This window comes from Schistocerca cancellata, chromosome 1, assembly GCF_023864275.1.
Source record: "Schistocerca cancellata isolate TAMUIC-IGC-003103 chromosome 1, iqSchCanc2.1, whole genome shotgun sequence".
Lineage (NCBI taxonomy): Eukaryota > Metazoa > Arthropoda > Insecta > Orthoptera > Acrididae > Schistocerca > Schistocerca cancellata.
In genome coordinates this window covers 119776587-119798794 of record NC_064626.1, presented here as the reverse complement: position 1 = coordinate 119798794, position 22208 = coordinate 119776587, and the positions used below count along the sequence as shown (strand labels likewise).

Genomic DNA, 22208 nt, shown 5'->3' with positions numbered 1-22208 from the left:
AGAAGTCAGCCAATAGCACGCTGACTGACCGTTCTCCAGGTTGACAATGTGACAGTAGTGGCCTCTATGTGAAGAGGACATAAGTACTGCGTCCAACTGGTCGTAGCTCAATTGAAGAGTAGTTTCAAGATTAGCAAGTTCTATAGCATCATCGGCACTAGTTACCGTGCTGTACGTTCTATGTAGCTCAAACATGGAATTCTTGCTTATTTTGTATGTTGCCCTTTGCTTGTGACACATCTGTGTAACACAAAGTTAAGTATTGAATTTTTTTATTTTGTAGTAAAACTTGAAACTAATTAATATGATTTGTTGAATTGTTGTTTATCGGCCTGAGAAATCAGGTTTCCTAGACACCCCATATTTGACGACTGGGCTAGATTTAACAATGTCGCTGCACTCAGAAATCGTATACTCTGCCATTCTGTAGTGCACTGCCTTTCTTGATCAATCCATGATAACAGATGTACATGCACTTCAATTCATTGGTTGTTCTCTGATAACATGTGACATTGACTTCACACATCACCTGACAAGCCTCCCCTGTCAATGTGTATTGCCTACCTTCGTTTAAAGTTGTTTATCTTCCAAATGGGGCATTTCTGGACATAGGTTTATTACCAAATATTGCTGTCCTGAGTCCCCTTCACTACACGTACAACTGTGTAATAGGAATTGTGAATACCCTATAGTATACCAGGACAGGTGAAACATAGTGAGTAATCATAACGCTTGTTACTGAACTTGTAGAGGTATTACCAGAAAACAGTTTTTCATGCCAAGATGGTTATTGGCATTGAATGGAAGACAGATTCATTGTAAATGTTACCTATTCATACATTTCAAAATAGAACACATAACTCAAAAGTTCTTGTGATTTTTTTGGTCTGTTATGTGTGTATGTGTCACATATCATTGTCTACAAGAGAGGATTCCTTTCGTAATTTTGCTTGATAATATAGCGTGATGGGCCTGTTATGGTAACACAAACATTGATGGTTCGGTTGTAATGATATGTTCTTATCTATATTAGCTCATTAGGGGGGGGGGGGGGGGGGGAAGGTAGAGAGAGGTGGGGGCAGGAGAGAGTATGATCAATATTAGAATAATAATAATAAAAATATGTTGATTTCAGTATTTTACAAATTTATTCTTTTTTTTATTTTCAGCTTATGCCTAGCACTGATGATATTTGTCAACTATGGAGGAGGCCACTACTGGTTTTTCAAGCATTCCGTATGGAACGGTCTCACAGTAGCAGACCTTGTATTCCCATGGTATGTTTATCTGTTTTTTATAGTTACATAAAACCATTTTTATTAATTCTGCAGTATAGTGTTTTGGTATTACTATCAAAGTCATAAGCTTCGGCAGACAAATTGTGGTCTTCCATTGTTCCTGTGAATGATCTAAGGGAACATTCAAATGGTATATGATGTACTGTTTGCTGCTCTTCACTGCAGTCACATTCAGGAGGCCACTTCCATCCCCGTTGGTGCAGCAGTACCCCATATCTGCCCCAGTCAGTTCTGATTTGATTCAGTGTACACCAGTGTCGTCAGGGTAGATGAAAACCTGCTGGTCGCTCTCAAGGAATGTGAATTTATTGCTTCAAGGAAGTGTGTTCCAGCCATTGAATGTTCCAGGCATCTTGCATGTTGAAAGGACTGTCCTATAGGTAGATTGCTGTGCACCATGATGATTTTTGAGACCTCTGTCACAGGAGTTCTGATAATGAAATTTCTGAATGAAATGGTAATTCTGGGTTGTTTTTTATTCTTGGCCACACATTCAGAAATGATTGTGGTCTTCTTAGAGATGGCAGTGGAATATTATTAAGAACCAGTAGCCAGTGTGCATTCGTAGAATGAGTACATCCTGTAATGAGATCCATGCATTGCTTGATTGAGCTGTGTGTCAATTACTTTAGTGTGAGCACTGTTTAGCCATTTGGAACAGCAGTATTCTGCAACTGAGTATGAAAGAGCTGAAGTTGATGACAGGGTCACCCCAACTTCTGAAAATCATGGACTGTCAGTGAATTTCAAACGTGTCAGGGAAATGTTTTGGAAATCTGGGGTGAGGGGGGGATGGAAAAATCTGTTTTAGACTTAATAGATGAAATGGTTTGTTATGGAGTCACCACACATGTTGCTGACTGGACACAGCCTATTAGCTGCTGGGTGTTGTGCACCTCCTCCCTACTCCATCCTTCCTACTGCTTCTCCCCTCCCCACCAGTAGCCCTCAGCTTGCAGTCAGTGCAGCCATCATTGCTTGCTATTAGCGGAGCTGCTGCCGGTGATAACAGGAGGGAGGTGTGAGTAGTGGGTTGTTTGAATCTCTCAGTATTCACACAAGTGAGCCATTTCCCGTATTAATCACCATGGTCTCAGTCCAAAAGCACACTGTCAGTGACTCATGATTATGGAAGTGAATAACTGGCCACACATGAGCAGATTTCTGCGATGGGTCAAAACTGCAGGCCATTTCTCTGGGTATCTCTGATGAATCGCACCCACCGAGCTTAGGTCCATCATTTACCACTAATGTGCAGGCGCCATCTGTCAAATGTAGTCTCTCCGATCTGCCCACGGGCTGGGTCTGTTCATGTGTGGTGTAAATTGACAGATTTTCATGATGTATCAACAAACCCAGGACTGCAGTGCTTGCTTTACTGGCATGAGGCCATGAGCAGTGAATTTCAGGAGTTGCGGCTGTGTCTCACCGCATGTACTTTGTACTGTGCAACATTTGATAGGCATTTTATTTATTGCAGTGCGTTTTTGCACTTTGAAAGTAATTTATACACTCTAAAAATAAGACACAAAAAACAACACAGCAAAAAGGAAATTGGTAGACATGATGTATATGTGCAAACAAACATTTGATTACAATTTCAGAAATATTGGAAAAGAGCTTCACAAACTGAGCAAGTCAGTAATGCATTGGTCCATCTCTGGCCCATATGCAAGCAGTTATTCGGCTTGGCAGTGATTGACAGAGTTGTTAGATGTCCTCCTGAGGAATAATGTACCAAATGTTCTCCAATTGGTGTGTTAGACTTCAAAATCACAATATAGTTGGAGGGTCCTGGCCATAATGCCCTGAAATTTCTCAATTGGGAAGAGATCTGGTGACCTTGCTGGCCAAAGTAGGGTTTGGCAAGCACAAAAACAAGCAACAGGAAATCTCTCCGTGCATGGGTGGGCATTGTCTTGCTGAAATGTAAAAGAATGCATAGAAGAGCATCGACATAGCTCTGTGCTTTAAGGATGCTGCAGATGACAATCACAGGGGTCCTGCTATGAGAAGTAATGGGACCTCAGGCCATCACTCCTGGTTATCAGGTCATTTGGTGGGTGACTGTCAGTTTGGTATCCCACTGCTGTCTGGTGTGTCACCAGACAAAGGGTAGTAGACATACTTACATCTGTGAAAAGATCTGTGCGCAAAGCGTATAACTACCGGTGCCGTACCTTAGCAAAAGATCTGGCAAAGAACCTGAGGAAATTCTCGTCCTCTGTAAAGTTGCTAAGTGGGTGTAAGACTTCCATGTAGTCACTAATTGACCCATCTGGTGTAGCAATTGAAGATAGCAAAAGGAAAGTTGAAGTTTTAAGTTTTGTGTTTACGAAATTGTTCATGCAAGAGAATCGTACAGACATACTGTCATTTAACCGTCGAACAGGCTCTCATATGGACAACATAGTACTAAGTATCTCTGTTGTAGAGCGGTCACGGGGTTGCAGAGGACGAAAGCACAGCGGGACCGAACAGGAGCTGCCCGTGCACAAACAAAACAACCAGGAAAGGATGTACAAGAATGACGACGGATGACCAAGCAAGACCTTACGAACAACAACATGCAAGAAGCAATGGGGTCACAAGCGAAAACCTCACAATTCCACCCGTACACGGAAACAAAGTAAAGTAAACATGCTGTCTGTAGGCGCTCAGTACTGGAGTAGGGAAACAACTGAAAGAGTTGAAGACAAGTAAGTTGCCTGGTCTGGATGGAATCCCAATTTGGTTTTACAAGCAGTACTTTATGGCTCTGGCCCCTTTCTTAGCTTGCAAATATTGTGAATTACTCACCCTGTGCAAAGTCCCAAGTGATTTGAGCAAAGCACAGGTGACTCCTGTATGTGAGAACAGTGAAAGAGCGGACCTGCAGCTGCAGAATTGCAGACTGGTATCCATAGCATTGCTTTGCTGCAGAATCCTTGAACATATACTCAATTTGAATATGATGGATTTTCTTGAGACTGAGAAGCTTATGTCCATGAGTCACCACGGATTTGGAGGGCATCGCTCATGTGAGGCTCAGCTTGCCCTTTTCTCATGTGGTATGCTACAGGCTATGGATTGGGAGCAGCAGGCAGATTCTGTATTTCTAGGTTTTTGGGGGGCAATTGACATAGTTCCCACTGTGGACTGTTTGGGATTTGGGGGGGGGGGGGGGGGGGCAGATATTGAATGGATTCATGATTCATGGATGTGCCAGTGTCTCTGGGGGCTTCTTAGGTAATGGAATCCGGTATGTTGTCCTCGACGGCAGGTGTTCTTCAGAGACTACGGTATGATAAGGGGTGCCTCAAGGAGGTGTGATGGGGCCACTATTATTTTCTGTGTACATTGGTGATTTGGCGGACAGGTGAGCATGGTGGTCTGCAGTTTTTTGGTGATGATGCGCTATGGTGTGCAGGAAGGTGTCAAAAGTTGAGTGACTGTAGAAAGGTGTGGAATGATTTGGACAAGGTTTTTGGTTGGTGTGATGAATGGCAGCTGGTTTTAAATGTGGAATGGTGGATGAGTAGGAGAGCAAACCCATAATGTTCAGATGCAACCTTGGTAGTGTCCTGTTGGTACAGGCATGCCGTTTGGATGTCTGGGTGTAGTGTTGCAGGGCAACATGGAGTGGGGTGAGCATGCGAGGATTGTGATAGAGATGGTGGAATGGTCAAGTTCAGTTTATTGGGAGAGTTTTGGGAGTGTGTGGTTCATGTGTAAAGAAGACCACATGTGGGACACTACTGTGAGCAGACTACTAGATTTGTTACCGGTAGGTCCGAACAGCACATAATTGCTACAGAGATCCTTCGGGAACTCAGATGAGTGTCCCTGGAGTGACGGTAACATCCTTCTTGAGAAACACTGTTGGAGAATATGGAGAACTGTGACTTGAAGCTGACTGGAGAATGATTTTGTTGCTGCCAACATTTCACAGAAGCACTTTGAAGTTATGAGAAAGTAGGGCTCATACAGTAGCATATAAACAGTTGTTTTTCCATCACTCAATTTCTGAGTGGAACAGGAAAGGAAACGACTAGCAATGGTACATGTCCAGTAATGGTATGTGATACCTTCTGCCACACACCATGCTTGTGGCTTGCGGAGTATACATGTAGATGTACACACATCTTCAGCCTGGAATTTCATTGACTGGAGTAGAACTGTCTCTAGTGATGAGCCCTGCTTCAAATTGAGCCCTGATGACCATTGAAAAAGTGTCTGGAGGTGCCCCAGACAGTGGTAGGATACCAGCTTGGCTGTCGATCACCATTCGGCAATAATTAGCAGTAATGGTTTGCGGTGCCATTTCATAGCAAGACATCTTTGATTGTCCTCTGCTTTGCCCCTACAGCACAGTGGTATGTCGACGATATTTTACATACCATTTTGTTGTCCTCCATGCCAAGCCATCCTGCACTTACATTTCAGCAAGATAATGCCCACCTCATATGGTGAGAGCTTAGACTCCTTTTGTTTGTGCTTGCCAAACCCTACCTTGGCCAGCAAGGTCACCAGTTCTCTCCCCAATTGAGAACTTTTGGGGCATTTGTGCAGGGCCCTGCAACCAGCTCAGGATTATGATGATTTAACAGACCAATTGGACAGAATTTGGCATGATATTCCTCAGGTGGACATCCAACAACTCTGTCAATCAATTCAGAGCCAAATAACTGATTGCATAGTGGGCAGAGATGGACAAACTTGTTCTTGAGGTGCTTAATTTGTGAAGCTTTTGTTTTGTCTCTAAAAGTACATCAGATCTACCAATTTCTGTTCCATACAGATAATTCCTTCGTAATGCTTCGTGTCTTTTCTCTTAGAGTGTATATTCAAGAGAGAGTGATGCTAGGAAGAAAGCTTTGGCAGTCCTGGTGGTTTGTGTGCTATGTACTCATAATTTTCTTGAGAGAAAAATTGTGCAATATGTGTAAAACAAAGGACATAACACAGTGGGTAATAGCCTACAATAATGAACATAAAAGAAGCAACATTTTATTGGTGCTCACTATATTATTGGTTTATACAACTCTTTTACGCTTTTTTGAATAGGCCTACATATTTCTAATCTTTCTCCTTAAGTTATTGAAAGTATTTTAAATCCATCTTTGTAACTACAAGAAAATGCGTATATTTGTCACCAAATAAAATACCATAGTGGTCTGTAGTTAAACATATTTACAATCTGGCTTACTTTCTGAATCTAAAAACAGTTCGTGACGAGTGGTTGATTTTACTTGCGATATGTTATGTCCGATTTTCAGTCGGATCAGGAAACACCATCTATTTGCATGTTTTAAAGTATTCTCTCATTTGGCAATGTTGCTTCTAGTACGATAGTTGCAAAGATGAGTTTAAAATATCTTCACTTATTATAAAGCAGTTATGGACAATGTATATTGAGCAAGCAGTAAAGGAAACAAAAGAAAAATTCGGAGTAGGTATTAAAATCCATGGAGAAGAAATAAAAACGTTGAGATTCGCCGATGACATTGTAATTCTGTCAGAGACAGCAAAGGACTTGGAAGAGCAGTTGAACGGAATGGATAGTGTCTTGAAGGGAGGATATAAGATGAACATCAACAAAAGCAAAACGAGGATAATGGAATGTAGTCGAATTAAGTCGGGTGATGCTGAGGGTATTAGATTAGGAAATGAGACACTTAAAGTAGTAAAGGAGTTTTGCTATTTGGGGAGCAAAATAACTGATGATGGTCGAAGTAGGGAGGATATAAAATGTAGACTGGCAATGGCAAGGAAAGCGTTTCTGAAGAAGAGAAATTTGTTAACATCGAGTATAGATTTAAGTGTCAGTATGGAGTGTAGCCATGTATGGAAGCGAAACATGGACGGTAAATAGTTTGGACAAGAAGAGAATAGAAGCTTTCGAAATGTGGTGCTACAGAAGAATGCTGAAGATTAGATGGGTAGATCACATAACTAATGAGGAAGTATTGAATAGGATTGGGGAGAAGATAAGTTTGTGGCACAACTTGACCAGAAGAAGGGATCGGTTGGTAGGACATGTTCTGAGGCATCAAGGGATCACCAATTTAGTATTGGAGGGCAGCGTGGAGGGTAAAAATCGTAGGGGGAGACCAAGAGATGAATACACTAAGCAGATTCAGAAAGATGTAGGTTGCAGTAGGTACTGGGAGATGAAGAAGCTTGCACAGGATAGAGTAGCATGGAGAGCTGCATCAAACCAGTCTCAGGACTGAAGACCACAACAACAACAATGGACAATGTGGTCAGACACATGACACATTATCTTGCGTGTAAAGTTCATACATCCTGTATAGGAGAAGGAGCAAAAACTTCAAAGTTCAAGTCAACTTGTTAATAAACACCGAAATGCTTTAAAAAAAAATTCTTTTATTTACAAAATTTTCCTGTTTACTTACCCATCAGATCATAAATCCTGTAAGGAGAGAATAACGTGCTGTTCATTCTAATTTAGAGTTAGTAATATGTTCAGAAATATAGAAGTCCTCACATTTTTTGTCAACTTAACCTGTTAACTTACCCCACAGATCTCAGAATTTGACAGGGAAAAAAGCTAAAACTTTATTTGGAAATTGAGGAATTGTCAGGAGGGAATATCACTTCAGGAAACTTGTGGCAACCCTGGATGATCTGGGGACAGTTGTGGTGGCACCTCATACAGTTCCTGTTAAGTTTTCGCTACTGTGGTGGTGGTGGTAGTGGTGGTGGTAGTAGTAGTAGTACTGCTGGCAATAAAAATTGTTGTTTTCAGTGTTGTTAGTATTAATTAGGGGGAGAATCTCATACTCACAACTGTTGGTCGGTCCCCTGTCATACTGGGGCTGAGTGACATCCTCATCATTTTTAACCTTTCCCAGTGCATCCCTTTGTTCTCCACTAGAAAGTAACTGGTTCCAAAAGCTACAATAGTGTGTATACTTTTATATGTGTCTATCAGCAGTACTGATATTTCTTCTGAAGGTAGGTACTGGCCAGCAATTCTGTCTCATAATTATATACTTTTATTGAGAGAATTTTCTTTTTTATACTATATACACCTTAGGTCACTTCGTGCCTGTTATCAGACTGCTGTAACACACCTTGAAGGTGATATGTTATCAGTGTGATCAGCAATGCCATGAAATAGTGAAACATAATTGGATAGACAAAAAAAATCTACTCACCAAGAGGTCACTCGTGAGAGTTAACGAAATGTCCAAACTTTCACAATCAGCGACCCATTCTTCTAGCAACAGGGTTGAGGGAGAAGAAAGAGGGATCAAGGAAAATGACTGACAAGGTTTAAGAAATGGGGAGGATTACAGAAAAGTCACCCAAAACCTGTCCTTCTCATCCCATCCAGTAAGTCTCCCCTGATCCACAATTATGGTTGACTTTTCCATAATTCTTACAATTTCTTAAACCTTGTCAGTCATTTTCCTTGATCCCCCTTTCTTTCCCTTCAACCCTGCTGCTGAAGGAGGAACCACTGGTTCTAAAAACTTGCAAATTTAATTAACTTTTATGTGTTTTCTCCTGCTTTACAGTAATGTCATTTAAATATCTGGGCATAATGTTGTAAAGCAATGTCAGATGGAATGAACGTGTGAGGGTTGGAGTAGGAAAGGCAAATGGTAGACTTCAGTTTATTAGGAGAATTCTAAAAAAAAAAAAGTGGTTCATTTATAAAGGAGGCCACATATAGAATGCTAGTGCGGTCTATTCTTCAGTACTCCTCAAGTGTTTGGGATGCTTACCAGATTGCATTAAAGGAAAACATTGAAGCAATTCAAAGGTGGGCAGCTAGATTTGTTACTGGTAGGTTCGAGCAACACACAGGTGTTTTGGAGATGCTTTGGGAACTCAAATGGGAATCCATGGAAGGACGTCAACACTCTTTCCAAGGAACACTATTGAGAAAATTGAGAGAACTGCCATTTGAAGCTGACTGCAGAATAATTCTGTTGCCTCCAGCATACATTGCTTGTAAGGACCATGAATATAAGATACAAGAAATTAGGGCTTGTATGGAGGCATATAGACAGTCATTTTTCCCTGATTGTATTTGTGAGTGGAACAGGAAAGGAAATAACTTGTATTAGTATGTGGTATCCTCCGCAACACGTCGTTAGGTGGACTGCAATGTATCAGTGTAGATGCAGATTTTCGGAAATCGATAATTTTTATTGAGGTATAAAATAATGAATGGCACAGTAATAGGCTCTCCAGTTGCACAAACCATAGTAAACTACTACTCAAAAGTCCCTCTGCATGGATGGATTAAGTTTTGTATGGTTTGTGTGTTTCCTATAAAGCAGTTAAGATTAATGCTAGGGAGTGGTTCCTTCAAAAAGGACAAGGCTGATTTCTTTCCATGTCCTAGTCAGATCTATAATTCTCATGTATAATGACTGTGTCATCAATGAAATTTTAAACCCTGATCTTTCTTCCTTCATTCTTTCTTTTCACATTAATTCACAGTGCCAACATTATTTAGTGTTAAATACAAATACCATGAGAGCACATTTAGGAATAACAGTGACTACTTAAGAAAATACAAAAATCTATATTTGGTAGGCACCTGACATGCAAGCACAAAGAAAAATATGTGGCTTTTCTGCCCATTCCTCATATGAATTCAGTTGAAGATTTATGCTTATAACACAGCAGACTACAAAGACCCTAACAATTACTACTCTCTTTACAGCTCTTAATCAAAAACACTTATCGTTATCCAAGAAATGATTCACAATCATCTTGGAAGTATGTGTGCAACAGTATAGACATATAATTTCCATTGTTTGATTTTCCATTGTTTGAGTATAGCTACTCAGAAATTTAACATATGTGGGATGCTATATTAAACAGCACTTCCTAAGATGCAAAAGTGGATATGCAGATGAACGGAAGTCAGATTGTGTATATGTGCGCTGATACAGAGATTGTAAGAACAACAGGCACTATTGCCTGAAACTAGATTAAGAGTTTCAAGTTTATGTAGAAATTCAATTATTTGCAGCTTGTAAGTGTGATTTGGCATACAATGAATTATAATTTGTCTGAAATGAAAAGATTCAAGTGAGAAACAAATGTTTCTTTAATCTGTGAAATACAGTGCTCTCTCTCTCTCTCTCTCTCTCTCTCTCTCTCTCTCTCTCTCTCTGTCTGTGTGTGTGTGTGTGTGTGTGTGTGTGTGTGTGTGTGTGTGTGCGCGCGCGTGCGCGTGTGTGTGTGCGTGCATGCATGCACGTGAGAGAGAGAGAGAGAGAGAGAGAGAGAGAGAGAGAGAGAGAGAGAGAGTGAGTGGTAATGAAAACATACATCCTTTCTACAGTTCAGTGCAATAAAATAAGAGTATTTGAAACCGTTTTCTGTCGACAGGTTTATGTGGATAATGGGTTTGAGCTTGGCGATATCTCTGCGCACACAATTGCGCTCCAGTAAACCGAGGCTCCATGTCCTCGGACACGTGTTACGTAGATCACTTTTCCTTATTGCCTTAGGAGTGATTCTGAATTCATGTGGCAACCATGGTACAAAACCTGATGTAAAGACCCTGCGGCTGCCTGGAGTGTTGCAGAGGCTTGGTGTCTGCTACATGGTGATTGGCACAATAGAGAGTTTGCTAATGTCACGAGAAGGGGCATTCAGGTAACTCACCACATATATTTACAAGTTTCTAGAATACTTTTCCAGGCTAGAATTTTGATCTACATTTTGTGATGTTTATTACGTAATATACCAATGAATTAATGAACTACAGAGACTTTATTGCTTGTGTACATAAGAAATACTCATCACTGTTAGTGTTGTATATATAACATAAAAGTTTCTTTTGTTGTCAATGATATTTTGCAGTTTTATGATTTTTCTGTTGAAATGGTAATCAAAAATGATCTTTACTAATGATGACATCTATGTCTGAGAGGAAAATAAGTTTTCAAATAGTGTACAAATAAGAAAAACTAATTTTCCACGGGGACATGATATCTTGGAGAAGCAAGGGGTCCACTTTACATGTCGTGTACATTGAGGCTTGCCAGACAACAACAACCAGAGCATTCATCCTCACTTTTGAGGGGGGATTTGCTTCCAGAGAAAGTCAAAATCATAGTAATCCGTTGTGATGTAAAACTATATTTTCCATCTCCAATGTGGTGCTTTCAGTGACAATGCTTCAGGCATATGTGTTCCCATTGCATGAACAACCCAATTTGTGTGGACTGTTTTTGGCCATTTCATGAAAACTCAACATGTGGGGAACCATCGTGGAGAACCATCTTTCTGTCTATTGCTGAGACAGTCATCTTCCTCATTCTCTGAAGTATCCTACACTAATTAAGGAATGTAAAACTAAGGGATATTAGGTCTTCGGTTGCCTCTCATGTTTTGAAACTCAGAAAAGGTATGTTCAGTTGGATCCTGTCCCAGTTGTATAAACTTTTGCCATTACTTCACCAGGTCATCGGCGGCATCTTGAGTATGTACTCCATTCATTGCCTCAATGTTTACCTATCATAGCTAAAATCTCCCTTCTTGTGGTTCCTGCAGCACCGTCTTTGGGGACCTCAACTGTCTGCTTCTGACTGGAGAAGGTGCATCTTTCCCTGGCATCTGCTAGTGACAGGGGTCCATTTAGGGAATCCTCTCTCTGTAAATCTATGCACCAGCAGGCCGGTACCATCCAGTAGTTGAAGGGAGCACGAACTGTGGGTCCTAGAGCTGCACGCTCACCTTCAGTTCCTACCCTCTCAGTGGATAAGCCCTTGTGAGAGTCCTAACCCTTTAAAGTAGCTAAGGAGAAAAATAAATCTTGTAAGAAGGCTACTCCTGTGACCCCACACCTTTGGACACAGAAGCAGTGTTTTTCAATGTTATTTCCCTCTCACCAGTGGCAGACAGTGATCATGGAGTGGTCCCTTCACACTTACCCAGGATGCACTTAATGTGTTAATTCAGTGGAACAGCATTGAATGTTACTGTCACCCACTAGAAATATAACAGTTATTGTCCTTCTGGTCTCTGCTGCTCTCCAGTAAATCCATTTCACTGATGACCATTCTCCATCCATTTCATATTACTGTGCCTTCTGTAAGAACCATACTGGAGGCATCTGTACATTGTTCAGACGCATGTCGTCAGTGGATGGATTCCCTCCCATACACCATTGAAATCAATGGCAGTGCTATCATAAATGATCTCCAGGCATCATAATTTGCAATGTTTGTTTACCACTGGGTGGGGCACGTAACATACCTTGAGATGGCCACAGTAATCTGAGAACCCCTCCCTCCTCCATCTCCTGCTTGATTATTTCAGTCACCCCCTCTGGGGGAATTCAACATTGTTCTTTAGAAGTCTTCTGATTGACCAACTGTTTTTCAATCCTGATCTGCATTTCCTCACCGATGGTACACCTACTCAGTTCAGTGCCACACCTTTTTTAGGCATCGATCTTGTTGTATACAACTTCGTACACAACGGTAAGGAGAGGTGGGCTACAGATTGGTGCAATACTATTGTCACAGGAAAACTGGCCAGGAGCAGAAATGATTGGTGAACAAGTTAACACAGTAAACAGATTTACTTAACTTGTATTTTTCCAAGCATTCAAAAACTCATTACAAATAATGCAGCAAGAAATAAGAGTCCAACTATCACATTGTCGACAAGGAAGAGACTCACTGTACTAAGTGTGAACGAAGGTGTTGTAACGAAGAGGCTCCAAGTGCAAGTGGATTGAGCAGCTGCCACCGGCCGTCCTATATTGCTGTGGCAGAGGGCACTTGTGGTCTAGGCTGCTAGAGGTGTGGGGCAGCAGGTGCACACCATTGGGTGTGCCAGATCCCGCACAGCTGCTGTCAGTGTCAGACAGAAAGTTGCAGTTCCATTGCCAACTGTGACACCCATGGGGTGGTATCGATGCCTAACACCACAGACCTTACGATCTCTTCCCCCAATTTCGTGGCTTTACTACTTTGCTCACTGTATGAAAATCTTTGTGGCAGTCATTACTTCCCAGTAGTTCTGTCATTTCCTTTCCACCACCCAGTGATCCAGTTACCAAACAATGTGTTCTCTGAAGAGCCATTTGGCAGCTGTATGTCTCTGTCATCACCTTCGCCCCATCTTCATCTAATCGTATCAACAAGGTTGTTAGAGTCTTGTAGCACAATTACAGCCCCAGGCCCTGTTTCAACGCACAATCAGATGAGCCAACAACTGAATGTGGCTCATAGATTCAATCTACTCAGGGTCTTCAACTGAATTGTGCCATGAATTGTTTTGCAGAGGGTCAGTAGTGCCATCATCACAATGCTTAAAGCAGGGAAACCTCAGTGTCCATTGACAGGTATTTACCATTTAGTGTCACCACTGCATTCTGCAAACTGCTTGAAATGATGCTAGTGTGATGGTGAAGCTGGGTTCTCAAATCATGGGGCCTTTTGTCCCCCTATCAGGGTGTTTACTGGGAAGTACCTCAGTACGATCCAGAACTGACTATCTGGTTAGATGAAACAGCAATCTGACAGACTTTTTCTAAATACTAACATCTCACTGCAGTCTTTCCTGTCCCAAATATCACATTTTTCTTACCCTCCATGACTGGGGGCTTTCAAGGCTCTGTACCGATTTTTATTTCCCAGTTTTACGTCACCAATCATTTTGGGTAGCAGTTGGCATGTCGCTCAGCTACCCACAGGTCCAAGAGAATGGCATCCCTCAGGGCTCTGTACTGGGTGTTACACCTTTCCTTATCACCATAAATTGGTTAGTGATGTCCGTTGGATCAGTAGAAAATACTGGGTTGTAATTTTACTAGTTTTTGCGTTTGCTGTAGCTCTCGATCAGTATCAAAGGCCAAATGCCAGCTCCAAGGCGCTGTCCAAAGGGCCCTGCCCTAGACCCTTTCCCATGCTTAGCTACCCAGAATGAAAAGCTTACCCAATATTCATCAGCTTAAGAATAGCTGCATGTAGAAGCTAAACACTCTCTGATTCTTTGCTTATTGCTCTTGGGTTGTTGTCACGCTATTCTACTTTGTATTTACTGGGTTCTGCTTTCATCTGAACTGGATTGGTTGCCAAGCTAAGACCCAGTGGCACTTTTCGCTTTGAAATTATTGGCCCCATCACATCATCATGGAGTAAGATTGGCCACTGAAACCAGCTGAACTCGTCCCATAGACAGTCTCATCTGTGTATTGTAAAACTTTCACCTTTTCCCAGTATATCCTATGTAGTTCATAGGTGTAGATATCAAATAGAATAGGTGCCAAAACAGACCATTGCTGTGCAACCCCCAACTCATAGTTTGTGGTCCTGTTGTATGTCATTCATGTATAACTAGCAGCATCCATTCAGACAAAAAAGGTGCCAAGTGTTCTGCAAATGTGCGGGGTATATGTTGTTCAGTTTTGTGGTTAGTACTGGAAATACTACATCATTGTAGGGGTTGCTTGGGTCCAGCAACAGAACTAGTAGATAGTTGTTTTGGCTAAAACAGAACTGTTTATCACTAACTATATGTATGAGGACATCTTCAGTACGTTTCCTTTTGTGAAAACCCACCTAACTACTAGGGAATAGTTCATGGCATTCAAATGACTGCTCTTGCTGGAATTTGACCAGTTTTTCCAGCACTTTGTAGGGGCGTTATAGTAACGCTATTTGTCTGTATGACGCCACCGTTACAGACAAGATTGGCAATAGACCTAAGGCACCGAGTCTGGAATCTTCCTAGTTTGAGCACAAGTATCATTAAGGGGGCTTACTCTTGTGATGCTCAAACCAAATTTTATTATAAGTAGCTGGTAGGTATTATTGTCCTTCATATGGCAGAAATGATAGCATATTGTAATGTAAGTTATCTGAGGTAATCTGTTCCATAACACAATTTGTAGACATTGAGTTCTAATGATGCAATATCGAGCGTTTTTAAAGCTCTTCACAGTACACTTGACATTCTAGTACCTTAGTTGTAGAGTTGCACAGGTTTTTCCAATTGTTGTCGTTTATTTATTATTTTTTTTTTAAATCTTGGTTTTCTCTTGTATTTTTTGCAGGTTAATGTAGTTTTGTTGGGTATTATGCCTCATATATTTCCCCAGTTTTTGCACGGTTCAGATATTTGATACGCCACCACACAAGAATAGCAGGCACACCAAGGTTGTACTTTTCTTTGGCAATTGGATAGTTGTGTCACATGAGGTGATGCAAAGCTTAGGTCTATTGCCAATCTTGTCTGTAATGGTGGAGTTATTCTTGTGGGAGTCTGTCATTCAGCAGCACTCAGTTTTTGTCTTCTAGAATAGTCATTAATAGCTCACCATTGCAATTCTCACAGTCATATCCCCATGATGTGTGATAAGCTGTACAGTCCCTCACAAGCAGTGGATAGCCAAATTGTACTAGTGGTATAATATCAGTGCCTGATCTGTATATAGTATATTCTGGTTGGATTCTGAAGTTTGTGTAGCTTGTATGTCTTTGTTGCTGCAGTTAAGTTTAAGAATATTGTAAAGAATATTTTCAAACAATGGAAAATGTAACAAAATTATGAGAAGGAAAATTGCCACTCACCATACAGTGGAGATGCTGAGTCGCAGTTAAGCACAGCAAAAAGACTCACAGTTAAAGCTTTTGGCTATTAAGGCCTTTGTCAATAATACACACACACACACACACACACACACACACACACACACACACACACGAATGACTGCAGTCTCAGGCAACTGAAACCACACTGCAAGCAGCAGCACCAGTGCATGATGGGAGTGGTGACTGGAAAAGGGGGGTAGGGGTGGGGATAGTGTGGTGGGAGTGGCAGACAGTGAAGTGTTGCAGGTTAGACGAATTGTGTTGTTTATGTCTAAATTTGCAGATCGCCATTCTTGGATAACTTATAGCCCACTGCATTTTATAATTTTAACTCCCCACGAGGCTTTATATTTACTCCTGGAGTAAAATTTTATCTTCCAATTATACAGTTTCTTGGCTTTTGGCTTTACAGACAACCATGTTTGTCTTTTATGTTGTTTAAAATGATGATGAAGAACTTATCATCCTTAGTTTTGGTGTATACAAACAGCTGTTTTTTTTCCAAAGTGTGTATACCTTATTATTAGCTTTTTTTCAATACTATGTGGATGTAAACTTGATTGGAAATTCTACATAACAGTATTGCAGAATATGAATAAAAAATATAAGTTTTAAAATCATCACATAGCAAGATATGAGGGTACTTCAAAGTGTAGAGTCTCTAAACAAATATTATGCAGAGGTCTGCTTTCTTATTTTGCGTTCCTTATCTGGACAGGGTTGAGTTGTTTGGGGGAAGAGACCAAACTGTGAGGTCATCGCTCTCATTGGATTAGGGAAGGATGGCGAAGGAAGTCGGCCATGCCTTTTCAAAGGAACCATTCCGGCAATTGCCTGGAGTGATTTAGGGAAATCACCGAAAACCTAAATCAGGATGGCCGGACGCGGGATTGAACAGTCGTCCTCTCGAATGCGAGTCCAGTGTGCTAATCACTGCACCACCGCGCTCATTACTGAACATGGAAAAAGAGTATTTTCATCCAGGAAAATTTTGTTTATTTTTGACCAGGAAATCTGGGGATTTTTTTAATATATTCTGTTTGACAATGCTGTGTTAAACTATTTTCTTTTCAGCCATTGATCAAAGTAACACTTGTATGTCAGTATAGATTTAATAAAAAATGATACGTAAATCCTTCTTGATTCCTTATGATGATCTTCAGAAGAAGTTATTTTCCCAGATGCAGATAACTGATGAAGATATTTGTAATTTCCCTTTCGCCCTGTAACAACAGTTTTATTGGTCCTACATTTGCCAGTCTTTTTATTAGGTTTCATTTTAGTCTTGCAAACTGGTTTCAACAAACAAATTTGGATAATAAACAAATGCATTATAATAATGGTGTCTTTCCCTTGTAGGTATGGACGCTACATAGTACTGTCAGATATTATAGAATCCTGGTGTCAGTGGCTGGTGGTGATAGCTTTGGCTACGGGCCATGTTGCTATCTCACTAGCTTTACCTGTTCCTGGCTGCCCGCGGGGCTACTTGGGACCTGGTGGATGGCACATGCATGGACAATACGCCAACTGCACTGGTGGAGCTGCCGGTTACATTGATCGCCTCATCCTCACTCCACAGCACATGTACAAGAACCCTACATGCAAGTCCATTTACCACAATGATCAAGTGTATGACCCGGAAGGTTAGTACAGCTTGCAGCAATCATATCAACAGAAAAGTGTGATACTTAATGTTTTATGTTCAGCTTCACATTCAGAAGAATATACACACCTGTATCATGCACATTGTGAGTTCTGCAAGTTCATCTGTCAGACTTAGCTTTGTTGATCTGTTTATTAGACTGAGCTGTTTTGAATATCGTTGTGTAGTAGTTGACAATGAACCCCGTTGCTCAATCAGTTTCTGCCTGCGGTGTAGCCGCGCGGTCTAAGGCGTCTTGCCATGGTTCACGTGGCTCCCTCTGTCGAAGGTTCGAGTCCGCCCTCAGGCTCGAATGTGTGTGTTGTCCTTAGTTTAAGTTCGAGTAAGTAGTGTGTAAGGCTAGGGACTGATGACCTCAGCAGTTTGGTCCCATGCAACGTACCCCAAATTTCCAAATTTTAATCAGTTTCTTGTGCTAAAGAAGTCATTCATCAAGTCACACAAAATGTGTGTAGATAGAATTTTATTTTACTTTCAGAATATCTGCCAGTAGTGAAAATTCTGTAACTACTCATAATAATTTTTTCCTCACCAATGAACCACCAATAATGGAAAAAGAGTAAATATATAAAACAGTTTATTTCTTTGTTTGACTTAGCAGGAACATAAGCTATCCACTTCTTCTCCTCCTCCTCCTCCTCCTCCTTCTTCTTCTTCTTCCTTTGCTTGGCCCATTTCTTCAGAGGATTGGTGGTGTAGTATGGGCAATGTAAGTGTCAGGTGGTTGACGGATGCCATTACTGATGCCACCATTTCCCCTGAGATGGAATTTGTGTACCCCATCTGTTTGCGTCAAGAATAAATCTCATGTTCAAGTGGGAGGACATTTCCTAGATATCTGCATAGTGTGTGTCTGGCACTGGACATTGGTACCAGCTTAGTGTTTACCTAGTTGTATGTGGAAACTGCGTAAAAACCACATCCAGGCTGGCTGGCTCCCCAGCCTTCACCATTAATCTACAAGGCAGATTTGATTCAGGCAGGCTCACTTCTCTGTATCGCAGAAGCTCCGTGTTAATGCTTCAGGTTGTCCAGGCTGTTTCATAAGCTACCCACTATCCTTATATTAACTGGAAAATATAAATGAAGAAATGAGTAAAAGGGTTGAACTTCTGTGCAAGTAAACATTTTTCTTTGCTTTTCTAGTTATTATTTTTATTTTCTTATGCTGTTCTGATGATTATTTCTCTTACATAACGATATGGTGAAAAGAACAGTTTCTACTCACCATGTAGCAGAGATGATGTGTTGCAGATAGGCACAACGAAAAGACTGTCAGAAAGTAAGCTTTCAGTCAACAAGGCCTTCAATGCAAATAGATAGCATACACACACACTCACATAAACACATCTGAAACACACATGACCACAGTCTCTGTCCACAGAGATTGTCTTATTCCCAAGCTCTTGTTTTTCATCCAGAAAATTTGTCTTTACAATGTACACACTTCCTTTAATATCAGTTAATTTTATAGTAATTCAGCAGAACTTTACTGTAACTGTGTTGTCCATAGCATTTGCATCCACTTCCGCTTCCAAGTTCTCACACTATCTCACACTCTACCATCACTCCTGTTTGTTTTTCCTCCTCGTCCTCCTCCTCCTCTTCCTCTTCCTCTCCCTCCATTCCCATCACCGTCACCACCACCACCACCACCACCACCACCACCACCAAGACAAGATCCCTACATAATGCATAATAATCCTTGCTCAGTTTGACAGTACAGAATGTGCTTTCTTGATAATTTTGTGTTCTTTGATTGTGTCAATAGCTTTTCATATTTGACAATATTACTCTCTTTAGTAATGCAAAATAGTAAATGTTATATGAAATTGCTGACTTTGATGTCCACTACAACTTCAACCACCTAAAGTTGTGTATTTGAGACTTACCACAGTAGTGCCATGCTAAGAATACTGGACTCGCATGAGAGAGGATGGCTGTTTGGATCCCCTTTTGGCCAACAAGGTTTTCCTAAATCACTTATGGTACACACCATGATGGTTCCTTTGAACAAGACATAGCAGATTACCATTCTTATCCTTTCCCAATCTGAGTTAGCGTTCCACTGTAAATGATACGATTGTCAATAAGACATTAAGCCATTATCTTCCTTCCTAACTGTTTTTTAAATTGTGAAACATAAGTGCTATGTCTGATATGTAATTTCTTCGTAGAGGCTGCTGTGATGGGATCATGTAGAGTGTAATGTCATGTCAATGTGGTTTTGATGGCAATGAGAGAGAGAGAGAGAGAGAGAGAGAGCAGTTGAAGGATGAAACCCAATCATAGTAAAGAGTCTGCTCCTCTCAAATAGCACTGAGGTGGCTTCCAAATTCAAGAATACAAAATTATCAAGATAGCACATTCTGCTTTCCAGAAATTTATTAAATGATCATTCCATTTTCCACCTTGGCTGTATTATGTTACAGTTGTTTATTTCACATGATCAGCTGATTTCAGTGATATGCCATTTTCACGTGTTGTAGAGGGCTTTGATAATGAATTCAGTGATGCATAGGATGCTGATTGGAAACATCACATTGCTATCCATCCTCCTGAAGTTGAGAATGTTCTTGTAATAAAGTTGCTGTGTCCATAAGAATTCAAATGGCCTACCACTGAGTGAAGCACCATTGCTGCAGTGTGTTTGTCTTGACTACAGTCAGTTGTGTTCAGTAATACTGAAATTAATTATTTACATTTCTGCAAAGTAACATTCCACCAACAGATGAAACATACTGATGTTCACAATCCATGGTGATGTGGAGTGAAGATAGACTGTTACTAATTACTAATAATTATGTGTGCAAGTTGCTGTCATTCCACAATTTTATTTTTGTCTTTGCAGGTATACTTGGAACCTTGACATCAATTCTGATGGTGTACCTAGGAGTTCATGCTGGTAGAATCCTGCAATGTTATAACTACACCTTTATGAGAATCTCCCGCTGGTTGTCATGGGGAGTGGTTACTGTGAGTCCACAAAGTCTATTGTAAAAATAATAGTCTGTCCATCCATCTAACTGTCTATCAGGTTATCATTTATATATGTCTGTTCAAAGTTAGTTTAGTAGCACAGTGTAGGCCAGTGCCCATTAGTCTGTGAGTTGGCAACAGTGAACTCAGATGCATCTGACACAGCAACAGTTGTGGAAGAAACAGTGGTTATTATCTGTTTCTAGGCATGCAGACTGACTATCTTTGCAAGGGAAAAGAAAAGAATGTAAGGAAGAATTCTGACAATATTATGAAAAGAATAGATTGCTACATACCATAGAGTGGAGACAATGAGTCACAGACAAGCACAACAGAATGACTGCTAAACAAGTAAGCTTTTGGCCAAAAGGGGTGCTTCTAAAGTAAATCACACACACACACACACACACACACACACACACACACACACACACACATTCATGCAAGGACAACTCGCACAAACATGACCATTGTCTCTGGCTGCCAAGGCTGGACTGTGAGCAACTGTGTGTAACAGGAGAAGCAGTCTGGTTGGTGTGGGTAAGGAGGAGGCTGGGGTTGGGAATGGGAGACATGGTGGTGACAGGGTAGGGCAGTTAGACAGATATCAGGGAGGGGGAGGGGTAAGAGGAGTGAAAAAGGAGAGAAGTAAAAAGACTGTGGATGTGTTGTTGGAATAGGCTGTGTTGGAGTGGGAGCAAGGAAGGGGTTAGTTCAGTAAACGACAGTCACTAGTGATCAGCTACTGGGTGGTCCAGCTGTCTCTTGGCCACAGTTTGTCAGTGACCACTTGTGCAGACAAACAGCTTGTGGGTTGTCATGCCCATGTAGATAAGCGCAGTGGCTGCAGCTTAGCTTGTAGATCACATGACTATTTTCACAGATAGCCCTGCCTTTGATGGAATAGGTGATGCTTGTGCCTGGACTGGAGAAGGTGGTGATGGGAGGATCTATGGGACAGGTCTTGCCTGCAGCACTATTACAGGGATATGGGCCATGAGCCAAGGGATTGAGAGCAGGTTTGGAGGAGGGATGGACAGGAACATTGTGTAGGTTCGGTGGGCAGGGGAATACCACTGTGAGAGAGGTGCGAAGGATAGTGGGCAGGGCATTCATCATTTCAGGGCACAGTGAGATGTAATACCCTACCCACTAACCTACCCACCCCTCCCACTGCCCACTGAACCTACATAATTTTGCTGTCCATCCCTACTCTACCCCTGCTTCCATCCCCTTTCATCATGGCTCATGTCCATGTAGTGGAGCTAGATGCAAGTTCTGACCCATACACCCTCCCACCACCACTTACTCCAGTCCAATCACAAGCATCACCTATCCCTTCAAAGGTAGGGCTACCTGTGAAACAATCTACAAACTAAGGAACAACCACTCTACTGCATTTTATGGGACATGACAACCAACAAGCTGTCTGCCTGCATGAATGGTCACTTGCACGCTGTGGCCAGGATACAGCTAGACAATCCAGTTGCTGAGCATGCTACCCAACATGGAGTTCTTCACTTCAGTGACTGTTCACAGCTTGTTACATATGGATCCTTTCAACCAATAAGAGCTTTTCGGAATTGGACAGATGGGAACTCTCCCTGCAATATATCCTATGTTCCCATAACCCTCCTGGACTCAACCTTCATTAGTCACTAGCCTTCGCCCACCTATCCCCTT

General features: G+C 41.3%; 1 protein-coding gene across 1 annotated transcript in view; it reads left to right on the top strand.

Moving 5' to 3' along the window:
• LOC126166685 (heparan-alpha-glucosaminide N-acetyltransferase-like) overlaps positions 1-22208 on the top strand; it is a 113352-nt gene that overhangs the window by 72930 nt on the left and 18214 nt on the right. Inside the window, exons 6-9 of the mRNA XM_049920421.1 lie at positions 1170-1277; positions 10659-10928; positions 17240-17526; positions 20398-20522. Of these exons, the coding sequence (XP_049776378.1) occupies positions 1170-1277; positions 10659-10928; positions 17240-17526; positions 20398-20522 (790 nt within the window). The remainder of the gene's footprint in view (positions 1-1169; positions 1278-10658; positions 10929-17239; positions 17527-20397; positions 20523-22208) is intronic.